Below are 14,078 nucleotides of genomic sequence, written 5' to 3'. Positions count from 1 at the left end.
AGTCAGAAGATTAATCTAAATTGCATTATTGTGCCATGGTTAAATTCAGATAGCCAGTAATCAAGGGGGAAAAGTGAAGAAGTTTGGCTGTCTAGAACTGCTGTAGAGTTCCAAGTGCATTCTTTGCAGTAGATAAGAACCATTTTGTTCAGTTTTGGGAGAATTTGTAATCTCTGTGCTCAGAAGTGGGCTACTGAGTAGAATGGAGAAGAATTTAATTATATTTCTCTTGAGAATATTGTAGTGGGATAGCTATGTTCTCTCCCCCCTAGCCCCCTTCACTACCTCAGTTCAGATTGACAGCGATCTGGAAGGGGAAGTATGCTTTTATTTGCAGCATTTGGCTTGACTCACACGTGTGAGATTACTTACTCTCTGGTTTTAGAACATTATGAAGAATAATGTGGGGAGATGGAAGGTTGATTGGTCCTGTTTTGTGGCAGAAGGTTGCATTGGATGGCATTTTAGTCCATTTCAGCACTCTAATTCTTTGATATTTGAATCTGGAGGCTACTTGTCAATCTCAGCAGCACTCAGTCTTTTGTAGTTTGTTTTGTTTGTTTGTTTGCTTGCTTGCTTGCTTTGCTTTTGTTCTTGATATCATTTGAAAAATCAACTCCTGTAATTATCCAGGCCTGGTCTTTGAGTAATTTTGTATCTTAATATAGCTTCTGTGACTTCAACTGTGAGGGATGAGAAATGAGAAATGAATTGCTAAGCACTCTGTACATTGAAAAATATTACAGAAATAGTTACTAATAAATGGCATACATCCAAATACGAAGCCTTTGTACCAATTCTGATCCATGTTGATTTCTTTCACCACTTTTTAGGAGAAACGTCTGCAGCGAATGGAGTTTTCTCCTAGGTGGATGTCTGATCGTCAGCACATAAAGCCGATAAGGCAAGAGGTAATGTGTTATGTAATAGCAGAATAGAGAATGTGGGTGGCGCTGTGGTCTAAACCACTGAACCTCTTGGGCTTGCTGATTGGAAGGTCGGCGGTTCGAATCCCTGCAACGGAGTGAGCTCCCATTGCTCTGTTCCAGCTCCTGCCAACCTAGCAGTTTGAAAGCATACCTGTGTGAGTAGATAAATAGGTACCGCTGCAGCGGGAAGGTAAACTGTGTTTCCGTGTGCTCTGGTTTCTGTCACGGTGTCCTGTTGCGCCAGAAGCGGTTTAGTCATGCTGGCCAAATGACCCAGAAAGCTGTCTCTGGACAAACACCGGCTCCCTCAGCCTGAAAGCGAGATGAGCACCGCAACCCCATAGTCACCTTTGACTGGACTTAACCATACAGGGGTCCTTTACCTTACGTTTAATAGCAGAATAGGTTAGCTCAAATTAGCTATACAGTGCCACCCATCAGCATTATCACTGAATGTGCTCACCTCAGCAGCAAGTAGAAAATTAGGTCATAGAAACAGAACTTCAGGTAAGGCAACTTCATTTGGATATATTGGTATATTTATTATTTATACATACAATACAGATCTCAGGCCTATGTTTAAGGAAACTTACGCCTGATTGTCATCAGCCAGCACCTTTGTTTTCTTTCTGGAAGCTCATCACACATACTATTACACAGTTGGCACATCATAGTAACCTTAATTGTTAGTTTTACTTATTCAGGTAATGTATAACCAATTCTGCATGAAAATCAATCCCAAAGTGGGGTACAACATAAAATATATAATACAATCCTAAAATAAAGCAATATAAAAAATTAAACCACAATAAATCAAATTGACATGGCAGCAGCATAACCATGAAGCATAAACATAACCAAACATTTCCTCCAGTCAACAACCAAATGTCTGAGTAAATAAAAATGTCTTTGTAAGTTTATGTGAAAGCCATCAGGACTGGTGTCAACAAAATATGTTAGGAGGCAGCATTCCACAGACATGAACCATGAAGATTGCTCTTGCTTCAATTCTCTTTCTCTAGCATGAGTAGCAGCAGGAAGCCATGATCCCTGCCATAACATTATACCCAAACCAGTGATTGTGGTTTGTTTTGCTTCAAACAAACCTTACTGTTAAGCCAAGATTTGTTCTTAAATAGATGACAACTTCATTTATCAGTTATGAAGAAATTTTGAAATATAGATAAAGCTCTTGAAATGTCTTCATTTAATATAGAGGTGGGTTGGAAAGAATTTTTGGCTAAATGCCTACCTCCCAGATAGCCATCTGGTTGTCATCAGCACAGAACTTCCAGCCTTCAATCTAATCCAGAAACAAAGGTCTCTGTTGAAGCATTTCAAAGCATTGAATGGCAGACTCAGCCATTACTTCAACATCTGGGAAATGAGATGGTACATAGTGTCAGCACCTGAACTATATCACCACAAATCAGTGCGTTCCAAAATCTGTGTTTCACACCAAGTTATACCTGAAGTTGTTTTTTGCCTTTGCTGAAAATTGCAGTTGCATATTTGAAGTAGCCGTTTGCCTTTCTTGCTATACAGAAGTGAAAATGATGAAACTGGTCAGAGGGTGAAAGCTGGTGAGATGAGGTGTCGGAAGCTGAAAGGGTAACAAGGCTTAGTGAGCTAGGAGAGTCTGTGGCAGAGAGAAGTCAAGAATTGGAAGCTGAACTGGCAAATGGGAGGAGGGAGGTCAAGAGACAGCGCTGAACGAGGCTGGTGAAGAGGCATGGGTGTCTCCCCTTCCTGCTGTGACAAGCGCCCCTCCCTCCCTGTCACCCAGAACCAGGAGAGGCATGAAAAGGTTGGAGGAGAGAGTGGCTGCATGTAGGCACAGTCTCCAGGTGATTGGGGAATGCCCTGCAGAGGAGGAGGCATAGACAGCTGTGGGGAGGAGGGAACCTTTAGTATCAGCAAATAATTTCATAGAATAAGATCCATAGGGAATGCACTGATGTGCTCATTAGGTCTGACACTCAGCCCGGTCTATGGAGATTGTGTTTTTGCTAATAAAGATCAACTTTGAACTGGCCATCACACTCTGTGACAACTGTGGAGCCAAGGAGTATTAATATTTTCAGCTTAATTAATGAGAATAAAGTGACACTTCTTCATCATCCTGGGAGCCGCTGCTCTTGTTTAGCAGAGCAGCCCCAGGAGTGGAGTGTGCACTGCTGCATTATTTCCATTTTTAGGTGCAAGAAGTACAACAAAAATCATCCAGGAAATAAGAAGGTGCATATTTATGTACAGGCAAGAAAATTGCAAATTTGGATGTAGAGAAACAAATGGGTGCTAATCAGTAAGAGGCTTGCTGTAGGACCTATGGTGCTTAGCATAAGTTAATTGCTGCCTATGGGCCAGTGTGTGTCAGCACTCCCATAAGCTCCCAAGTCTCTTTTAATTTTTCACCTGAGGAGCGGAGGCAGGGAGGGGAGGGGTAGCAGTTATTCTGGATGCAAGTCTCTGGACATACCCATTTCCAGGGAAACACAATGTCAAGTGTTTTGTTTCATTGAATTGTATTTCTTTCTTTTTAAATTGGAAGGCTTTCCAGCACATGATGCAGGGAAGTTGTTAAGACTGTAGTCATAACACACAAATCTCTTTGTATCCGACCATGTATGGCATCTGTGGAGTTGCCCCTTCCGTCTGGTTCCAAGATGTAGATGCTGCTTAAATATGTAACTGCTCTGTAGGCGTCTAATCTTTTGCAATAGTTCTCAAACAGGTGGTTCAGATTAGCTTCTCATTAAAAAAAACCTTCTGAGCAGCACCTTCATTAAGAAGAAGCTGCGGAAATTCTAGTCGGTATCACATAGGGGGGGGAGAGGAAGGAGCAAGGGCTGTGTTTGAGGCAAGACCAAGGCATGGGGGACTGCACAGATTGTGTTGAACTCTGAGAGAGAATTTCTTTTGGGGGGACTATATCAGAGCAGAGAGCAGAAGTTCTTGGAGCCTGTTGTTCTGCATAGTCCACAGTGCCCTCTGCTGCAGGCATGTGACTGGTGCTTCAGCAAAGCAGCAGACATGCTTTCATGACTCCAAAGGCATTTTCACATTCACACAATTTATCACCCAACAATTTTTCTGTTTCCTCAAAAAAGTGTTTCTATGGCATCTTGTTGGGAATGGGGTGTGCGGGGGCTTAGGCTGAACTGAATCAGTTCCTGAACCTTCATTGGCTTGAACCAACACAACTTCAGTTACAGCTGAGCCCAAACTATGTTTGAAAAATGGTTTGGATCCCCATATACCATAATTTGTTTTCATGATGGTTTGCAAAACAATATAAAGTAAGACAGGTCCAAAGTCTTAAGAGATAACAAATTAAATTTTGACAGAGAAGAGTCAGCAGAGGGAGGGAGACAGAACAATGGGGTGTATCTTTGCAAATGCAATTATGTGTGCATAGGTTTTGATTTAGCTTGGGGTAAAAAAGCAGGTTTATGCAAAAAGCTACACATAACACAACATTTGTGAATAGACCTTGCATTTTTTAACTAGAATGTAGTAGAAAGCTCTCCAGCACATATTTTTTGTATGAAAAGGGGGCTTTGGGATCCATCTGAAATGTTTTTCCCAAACTTAACCCCCCCATACTTCCTTTTTTGTGCAGCAATCTGCTGCTGCTTGTGGCCCTAAACAGCTGCAACCTCAGGGCCATTTTTGCTCTCAGATTGGTGCATGATGACAGTACTATGACAACGGAAGAAGTCCTATTTTGAGCAAAGAAATGATACTGAAACTGCAGCCCATCTGCACTACATAGAGGCTCACACTTCTGCAGCCTGAAGACCATGCCTTAATTGCATGAGGAACACTTCATCTCTCTATAGCACCTCATAATAAAACTGCTTATTTTGTGGTAAAATAAAATATTCATGGAATGCAGACCTACCACCCCCCCATTCTAATTTAGCATCGGATGCTGTAGCCTAATGACAGAATTCAACACTTTTAAAGACTCTAAAGTGAACTCACAGTATATTTCCCTATAAATCCAATCATAGGTTTTATCCCCCCCCCCCCCCGCTCTCCAAGCCTGCTATGCCGTAAACCAGGGGTCTGCAACCCGCGGCTCCGGAGCCGCATGTGGCTCTTTTACACCTTTGCCGTGGCTCCAGGGTGGATACTAGCGAGGGGAGGAGGCGCATTGTGCGCCCCGACACTCCCCACTGTGGCGGGTGCTGTACTGGCTGTGATGTCGCATGGGGGCGGTGCGTGTGTTAGTCACGCACCGTCCCGACGTCACCTTCCCGCCCGCCCGCCCACTACATTGTAAGTGGCATGTACGCTGGTCACTGCATTGAAAGGGGGCATGTACGCTGGTCACTGTTTTGAAGGGGAGTGAAGAATACACACACAAAAAAAGGTAACTTGTTAATTTAACGTTTATTTCTATGAGGAGGAGTAATTCTGAGGGGTCAAACAAAGAAATAATAAAAAAGTGAGAAAAAAGTTATTTTTATAATGACGAGTTTTGCGGCTCCCAGTTTTTTTTTTCCTTCGGAAACGGGTCCAAGTGGCTCTTTTTGTCTTAAAGGTTGCAGACCCCTGCCGTAAACTATTTGGACATAGCCAACATGGTACCTTACTGACCTTGGCCTTGTGTTCTCAACACCTATCATCCCTGACCATGGCCATGCTGGCAGGGGCTGGCAGGACTTGCAATCCAAAGCAGGGTATCAGGTTAGCAACCCTGATCTAGAGGGTGCTCAGTGTAAGTGTGTAAGTTGTATAAAAGAAACCCACCTGTATAATAGTTCTATAAGAGAAATACTTATTGTTAGCAAAAGAATCAGACTGTATTTAATAATGTAGTTAGCTCCTGATTTTGACTTTAGTTTTTTCTGTAGAATTTGGGCTGGAGCGTTAGAGATGTACACTGCCCTTTGAAATTCTTATTTGTTGACACTAGCTCTGTAACTTTCAGTAAAATATGAAAGTCCTGGTAAATAACTCTCTAGAGAAATCAGTTAAATAGTTTGTGTATTTTGGGAGATTATCTTTTAGTATTTTAATCCTCACATAAGCGTAAGTATTCAGGCACTATTGTATCTGAATAAATTCTATAGGGACGATCCTGTGAGTGGTCAGATGAAATGGACTAAATAACATAAAAGGTCTAATTGCTCTGATTCTCTTTAAATTATTATCTTGGGATTAATTGGATACACTGGCAACACTAGTTCAAATACACAAGCTCACTTTGGTGGGCTGGGTTGCACGCAAAGGACACCTTGCATTCTGATGTGAGGAACAGGTGTTTGTATCCAGTTCTCTGCCTTGCTTTCATTTTGTAAAGTAGCCCATGTCTTATGATTTTTTTACTGTTGTCTAACTGTAGCATTCTTCTATTAAAGGACAAAGCAGGGGCCTAGGGACCTTGCTTAATGCATTGTTGTTGCTGGTGGCAAGGATGGGAGATGATGTCAGACAATTCTCCAAGGAAGCATTACTGAAGGAAATGACTAAATAGCATTTCTGCAACAACACAAATATAGAGGCACTTAGGGTATCTAGGGTGGAAGCTAGCTTGCCTTTCTAGCAATTTATCAGTGCCCCCTCAGGTCCCATTTGCAGGCAGGTGAAAAAAAAAGAAGCAATAATGGCTAAGGTGCAGGCTTTTGTCTGAATTAATGATGGGCTAAGGCCTGAAGGGCAGTGAGGAGGCTCCAGCTGATCATTAATTCTCAGGAAATAGATTGCATTGAAGACCCAGTTTTCAATGCAGTGGTGAACCTATATCTGGGCTATGCCACTTCTGGCTGCAGACAAAGGTTCCCATGACTGACTGTTCCTTCCACTTACCAAGTTTTCTATGTAGAAGGTTCATTCAACCATGGGAATTTCCATCTGGCATCTAAAGTGGCATTGTTGGGGAGAAGGGTTATAGTTATAGAAGCTCTTCTATAGCCATGGCAGGGAATTCTTTCCCAGCCTAAGGACTGCATTCCCTTCTTGGCAACCTTCCTGGGGCCACATATACCACTGGCAAACATGTCACCTTTGTACTGTAGGCTAGCTTGTGCACACTCACACTCATCTCTGTCCTCCATCCAGACAAGCAAGAGGCATTATCAAAGTTCAAATGCACAGCCCAGCCAGGGCCAAACATTTTGGGTGTAAAGCAGAGGCACTGGGGGTTGTGGCCTGGGGAGAGTTCCAGTGACCAGCCAGGGGGTCACTGTTCTGCATATAGGGATTTATTGTGTAGAGGACCATTCCATCATCTGAGCCCAGAAACAGGCTTACTTTCCTCAGCAATCCATAAACAGATTGTTATATTGTGTTATATTGTTCAGCTACTTTCCTCAGCAAGCAGTAGGCCTCAGTGATAATTTATAACCTATAGAGGGAAGGAAGCAATAAACTTCTTCTTTCTTGTGGTATTTAAGATGTATCTGTGCCATGAAACTTTACAAACAAGGTAGAAAAGTTGCCAGATGGTGCAAATATCAATAAGCTGGTAGTTGTGAATAGTATAACCAGCTTTATAAGCTGAAATAGTAGTATGATTCTATAAGCAGAAATTGTAAGCCATTGCAGTAAAGTCTCAAGTGTGTCCTACTAATAGAGGCATTTACCGTATTTTTTGCTCTATAAGACTCACTTTTTCCCTCCTAAAAAGTAAGGGGAAATGTGTGTGCGTCTTATGGAGTGAATGCAGGCTGTGCAGCTATCACAGAAGCCAGAACATCAAGAGGGGTTGCTGCTTTCACTGCGCCGCAATCCCTCTTGCTGTTCTGGCTTCTGAGATTCGGAATATTTTTTTTCTTGTTTTCGTCCTCCAAAAACTAGGTGCGTCTTGTGGTCTGGTGCGTCTTATAGAGTGAAAAATACGGTAGATACTTGCTGGACCATAACTGGTGTAAATAATCATATCCCCCCCCCTTTTGCTCACTTTTTTCTAAACTAAAAGGTGCAGATGTTGTAACCTTTCCTTATTTGGGTATTGTTCCAGCCCTCTGGTCATTTTGGTTGCCCTTTTCTGAACCTTTTCCAGCTCTGCGATATCCTTTCTGAGGTGAGGCAAGCAAATCTGTGCACAGTATTCCAAATGAAGTCACACCATGGATTTGCATAACAGCATTATGATACTGTCAGTTTTATTTTCAATCCTTTTCATTTTGAGGGACTTTATCTGATATTTTTTTTGGGGGGGGAATAAGTTAGTTTGTCATCTGGATCACCTCTATATGCTTAATGAAACTGTCAAAGAATTCTAAAAGGTTAGTGAAACAGATGTTACCCTTGCTGGTTCAGCAAGACTTATTCTTCTATGTGCTTAGTAATTCTGTTTTTAATAATGCTTGCTTCCAGTTTTCCTGGAACAGAAGTTAAGCTAAAGGACCTGGATCCCCTCAGTTTGAAAACTGGAGTGTAAACTGAAAAATTAGTTGTCACACCCTTTCTTTCTCTTTGTCTTTTTTTTTTTTAAATGTGATTTTCAATTATATACATTTCAATACTTTTACAGTCATTTTAACATTTCAAAACTAGACTTCCTTCCTCCTTACTGCGGTTCCTTAAAATTATTTTTATCATTTCCTGCATATTCTAAATTAACTTAACTTATATTCATCTACTTTTAATTATATACTCTTATGAAACTGCAGGTTATTACAATAATCCCGCCAATGAACTTATCTGTTTACAATTTGTAAATATTCAATAAACCATTTCTATTCTTTTATAAAAAGTCTGTTAACTTGATTTCTTATTTTTCTGGTAAGTTTCGCCATTTCTGCATAGTCATAAGTTTTGTATCCATTCTTCTTTTGTCTGGACGACTTCTTTCCATTTTGGGGCAAATAACATTCTTGCCGCTGTAGTTGCATACATGAATAAATTTCTATACTGTTTTAGTTCTACCCCTATAATTCCCAGAAGAAAAGCTTCACAGTAAGCTTTATTTAACCTTACTACAAGGCCACCACATATTATAGAAAGTACAGTGGTACCTCAGAGGTTGAACAGAATCCATTCCGTTCGACTTCCAAAACGTTTGGAAACCAAGGTGTGGCTTCTGATTGGCTGCAGGAGCAGAAGCTGCATCGGATGTTTGGGTTCCAAAGAACGTTTGCAAACCGGAACACTCACTTCTGGGTTTGTGGCATTCAGGAGCCAAAACGTTCAACTTGGAAGGTGTTCATGAACCAATGTGCGACTGTACCTTTACTCGGTGTTAGATACCATTTATATAACTTTTTCATGTAGTTTTCTCTTAAACCATAGCACGCTGTAAATTTTATATCCATATTCCACGATCGTTCCCACACTTCCATATCTATATTATAACAATATCTATTGCCTAATGTATCATTGAATATTTTACTTGCTTATCCTTTGTCTCCCATTCCAGTAATATCTTATACGTTTTAGGCAGCACTTTAACATTGCATTCCAATAGACCTCTCTCCAGTTGTGATATTTGTTCCCCAAACCCCCGTTTCCTATCTTTTTAAAATACTTTATTCAAATGATATTGTATCCATGTTGTTAACTTTCCTGATAAATCATTAAATTATTTTAATTTAAACTCTTCTCCCTCTTGTTTTAATAAATTTCTACAAGTTGTCCAACCTATCATATTCTTTTTCTTTACCACTATGGCTTCAAATGATGAGAGCCAAAGTGGTGTTTTTATCTCCAATAATTTTTTGTATTTATCCCATAGTCTCTACAAATTTTTCCTAATTATGTGATTTGTAAATCCTTTGTGTACTTTCACCTTTTCATAGGCGTGCCAGCTTCCAATATTATCATGACCATCTAAATCTAAGATACGTGGATTCTCCAATGTCATCCAGTCATTCAGCCACCCTAAAGTGACTTACCATATATGCCACATTTTTTAGGCTATAAAGCTGAAACATGCACTGGGCTAAAAGCTAAAGCTGTCTTATGAAATTCTAAACTGACATTCTCACTAGACATGTTGTGTCCAATATATATTGGGTTTTTAACCCACTCTCCTAAAATGGGATTGAAGCAAGGTTTCTGGTTTATGTTTTATTTAAATTAGTTTGTCTGATCCTATATTCTCAGGAGACCAGGAGAGAAGTTTGGGTGCACCTCAGCTTTCTGAGAGGGGTTTGCATGAGTTAAGACAGATAGAGCGAGAGACCTCCAGCTTCCCAGACTATCCCTGTAGTACTGTACCTTTATATCTGTGTTGACTTCTCTCTATCTCTTTGATGTTTACAGTGGTATGGCATTTCAATTACAACTTCCTGCTCCTCATACACTTTATTTGGACCTCAAGGCAAGAGGTCATCTTGGATCAATCTTCTGGGAACAAAGGGGCAAGCATAGCTTTGCTTCTTTGTTTCTCCAGCTAGAATGTACTTCCTTACAATAAGCTTTCTTATTTAAACCATGTCTCAGTCTGAATGCCTTTCAACTAAAGGTGTGCTCCAAGCAAGAATTCATTTAACTAAAGTTAACTTCCTCTGCTGCATATAAACACTAACATTTCCTACATTGTAGAGTTCTGGCAGCTATCAACTTTGTCTGTAGAATCAATTTGCATAATGCTCCCTACATAGCAGGGCTTGCTAACCCCAATCTCAGGGACCTGAGCTGACCTCCATGCATTTTTTTCTCCCCTCTCCCAAGACCCTACCAGTTAAAAAAATAGAGTGCTGGGGTGAACAATGAAGTTTAAACAATTTGATTATGCATCAGGGTGGTTATTTGATAAGCAGAAAAGAGGCAAAACTTCTCATTGACTAATCAATATGGATCAACTGAAAAGGGGAGCTTTGTGCCTCTTTGTGTGTTTCCCTTGTCTTGCACATGTTTAGTGCGTGAATGTGTGTGTAGTGTAGTGCGTGAATGTGTGTACAAGAGTGTGGAGTGAACACACTCACTTACTGGCATGCGTTCTGTGGAGGATTGGTTAAACATGGAAGTGGCCATCAGGGCAAAATGGTTAGCTATTCCTAGTATATAGGATGGCTCTTAAAAACTATATTGGCACACAATGTAACTGCCAACTCCTAATATGAACAAGAAGACCAGAACATAGCTGGCTAATTCTGCAACACAAACTGACTGCATGTTAGCTTCTGATGCTTTGAAATCTGTTAATGGCCAAGGGCAGATGGCCATTAAGATCTACTGAAGAGGGCCTGATTGTGATCCTATCTAGGCAGGAAATAAGTATAGAAGAGTGACTTTCCTGTTGTGGCTGTGACCTCTGGAGCCAGCTGCCCAGCAGAACCTTCACATATTTAAGAAGAAGATGAAAGGATTGATTTTAAATATGCTTTTAATTTGAAATACCGGGGGGGGGGGGAGGAATTTATGTTAGCTAGTTTTTTTAGTATATTTATGAAGTTACATAGTGTTTTAATTAATGCCTGTGATTTTTTTTCTGGTTTTTTAATCTTGATTGAAGTTACAGGCACAGAGCAAGTTTTCAGAATATAAGTAATTACTTGGAATTGTTAGGTGAGATATAGAACATTTTAAACAAACAAACAAACAAACAATAGGGCTGTGCTGAATTTTCTTGGAGTGTGTGTGTGTGTGTGTGTGTGTGTGTCTGCATACATGTGAAATGCAGTCATTGAAAACAAACAATACATTTCCTGCAGTTATGCCTTGATTTAATCACGTGGATGTACATTTATAAGACCAAGAGAAAAATTACAGGCAGGTGCTTTCCTATGATGATATTATCTTGTTTTAAAAATGTACAAATGATCCAATTTCTCATTCAGAGTCAAGTCTGTTTCTAAAAGCTATAAAAGGGCTTCAAAGGTATATCAGCTATTGCAATAATTTCATGTAAGGCAATCATAAGCCGAAACCCAGTGTGCTGTAATGGATAGAGAGTTACACTAGGGCTGTGGATGCTGGTCTTCAAAGTTTCACTCGGCCTTGAAGCTCACTGGTTAACTTTTGGCAAGTCACTGTATCTCAGTCTGACCTACCTAACATAAATTATGGGATATAAATATAATAAATAATAAGTAAATAGTTATGCTTCTTTCTGCAGGTGACCCCTGTGGCGCTCAGCAGAATGGATAAGCAGAGACGACGGGAAGAGGAGGAGGAACGTCAAATCCTTCTGGCAGTTCAGAAGAAGGAGCAAGAACAAATGTTGAAGGAGGAAAGGAAACGAGAAATGGAGGAGAAAGTCAAGGCAGTGGAAGGTAGGCGGATCAGCTTTATGGAACGTTTTTTAGTTGCTCTTGGTCTACAGTTTATTTTTATATGCATGATACTCACTTCACAAGCATTGTACACCAGCATGTCACTCTGTTTAGTTGTTTAATGGCAATGATTGCTTGTCTTAGTCTGACAGAAGTAATATAGTCATCATGGCTGGTAGCTTCATTGATATCCTTATTCTGCTTGAATTTGTCTAATTTCTGCATTTTGTGGCAGTGAATTTCATGCAGTGCATAAAGAAGTATGTTTTTGTATTTCGCGAATCCCTAACCATTTAGTTTCATTGAATGACTCCAGTTCTAATATTAGAGAGAGCAAAACATCTTTCTACCTACTTCCTCTGCACCACACATAATTTTATACACCTCTATCATATCCTCACTTTCTCACCTTTTCTAAACTAAAAAGGTCCAAACATTGTAACCTTTCTTCAAAGAGGAGTTGCTCCAACCCCATGATAATTCCACTGGTGACACACAGGAGTGTGAATGACCTCCTGAAACCCTGGGCATTGTGCAAGAAAACTTCTCAAGAATGTAACAGTTTTTCTTCCCTATCTGCAGAACGAGCCAAGAGAAGGAAGCTCCGAGAAGAGCGGGCATGGCTGCTTGCCCAGGGAAAGGAACTTCCCCCAGAGCTTTCTCACTTGGATCCCAGTTCACCTGCTAGGGAGGAGAGGAAGACCAAGGATCTGTAAGTAAATTGCAGTGAGTGGCCTATAAATACAGAAAAACAATCACACCCAAAACCATTGATTGTCACTGTTAATGTTGATGGCCGGAGAAAAGGCTATGGAGGAATTATACTCTGTGGCATTAAAAAGAGTGTGAATGCAGGCCTTGGAAAGCATTGCAATTGCTGGAATTTAACGTTCAGTAATAAGGATAACATACCAGAGACAGAGTTGGGGAGGAAATGAGGCTAGAGAAACTTTGCATTAATTTTGCATTTCCTCTTTGCAGTTTTGAATTGGATGATGAGTTCACTGCCATGTACAAAGGTCAGTCCCCACTCCAGACACTAGCTTTGCAGGTTGGTTGGTTTTTAAAGTATTGGCATCCATTTGTATGTGTAACAGTTTATCATCTTTTTGCTGCTGACAGTTCTCGATGTAGTGAAGGCTCACAAGGACTCCTGGCCATTCCTGGAGCCAGTTGATGAATCCTATGCCCCAAATTACTACCAAATTGTTAAGGTAAGCAGTATGAAACCCCTTTTTGCATTCTGAACATTGTGTTATAGTTGATGCAATGGAATCTGCATAATTTAGCAGGCAGAATAAGAATACATCTTTTTAAAGGATGATTGTAGCTTTCAAGGTCTGTAAGCCTGACGCAAACTGGGGTATTTTTCAGGCTCCCATGGATATATCTAGCATGGAGAAGAAGCTAAATGGAGGCCAATACTACACCAAGGAGGAATTTGTGAGTGACATGAAGACCATGTTCAGGAACTGCCTTAAATACAATGGTGAAAATAGTGGTAAGAATTTGGAACCTGAGTTCCATTTATTGTGTACATGGAAAACAGCCCAAGTCTTTTCTAGCCTCCCATAGCTGGATTGGACAGGAAATGGATGAAGAGTTTAAGCCCGTAATTCTTAATTCACTACAAACATTTGAAAAATTAAATAAATGTGCCTTGTGGCTATATTCGTTCACATTAAAGGCTTCTGGAGTAAACCCTGAGGAAAAATATGTACAAATTGGTTTGTGGGACATCTTCAGGAGAAGAAAAGACTAAGGAGTAAACCCGACACAATTCCAGTTCCTAAGACTGTTGGATGGCATCTTGTATGTCTCCTTCCAGCAACTCCTGCAGCCAAGCTGGTGCCTGAAGTATTGCTCTTCTTTCCTTTGGACCACATCAGCAGGGCTGAGAGTGGGGTATTGTTGTCTGGGTAGCCCAGGACCTCCATACATACTGCCCAGGCTTGCTCACTGGAGAAGAGGTGCACTC

General features: G+C 40.7%; 1 protein-coding gene and 1 long non-coding RNA gene across 4 annotated transcripts in view; one reads left to right on the top strand and one right to left on the bottom strand.

The window, feature by feature from the left end:
• CECR2 (CECR2 histone acetyl-lysine reader) overlaps nucleotides 1-14,078 on the top strand; it is a 118,370-nt gene that overhangs the window by 85,150 nt on the left and 19,142 nt on the right. For all 3 annotated transcript variants that reach the window (XR_014516227.1, XR_014516228.1, XM_083461694.1), the window contains exons 8-13: nucleotides 834-911; nucleotides 11,944-12,100; nucleotides 12,683-12,812; nucleotides 13,082-13,119; nucleotides 13,223-13,314; nucleotides 13,475-13,601. Coding sequence is in view for 1 of the 3 variants with exons in the window: in XM_083461694.1 (XP_083317820.1) it covers nucleotides 834-911; nucleotides 11,944-12,100; nucleotides 12,683-12,812; nucleotides 13,082-13,119; nucleotides 13,223-13,314; nucleotides 13,475-13,601 (622 nt within the window). In the remaining 2 variants the exon portion in view is untranslated. The remainder of the gene's footprint in view (nucleotides 1-833; nucleotides 912-11,943; nucleotides 12,101-12,682; nucleotides 12,813-13,081; nucleotides 13,120-13,222; nucleotides 13,315-13,474; nucleotides 13,602-14,078) is intronic.
• On the bottom strand, nucleotides 365-2,466 carry LOC310687116. The gene is made up of 3 exons (XR_014516234.1): nucleotides 2,399-2,466; nucleotides 2,182-2,306; nucleotides 365-668 (listed from the first exon to the last, which is right to left on the bottom strand). It is a non-coding gene; the product is annotated as an uncharacterized lncRNA (long non-coding RNA).

This window comes from Podarcis liolepis, assembly GCF_965112155.1.
Source record: "Podarcis liolepis genome assembly, chromosome: 10".
NCBI classification, from domain to species: domain Eukaryota; kingdom Metazoa; phylum Chordata; class Lepidosauria; order Squamata; family Lacertidae; genus Podarcis; species Podarcis liolepis.
This window is presented reverse-complemented; position numbering and strand designations above follow the sequence as displayed.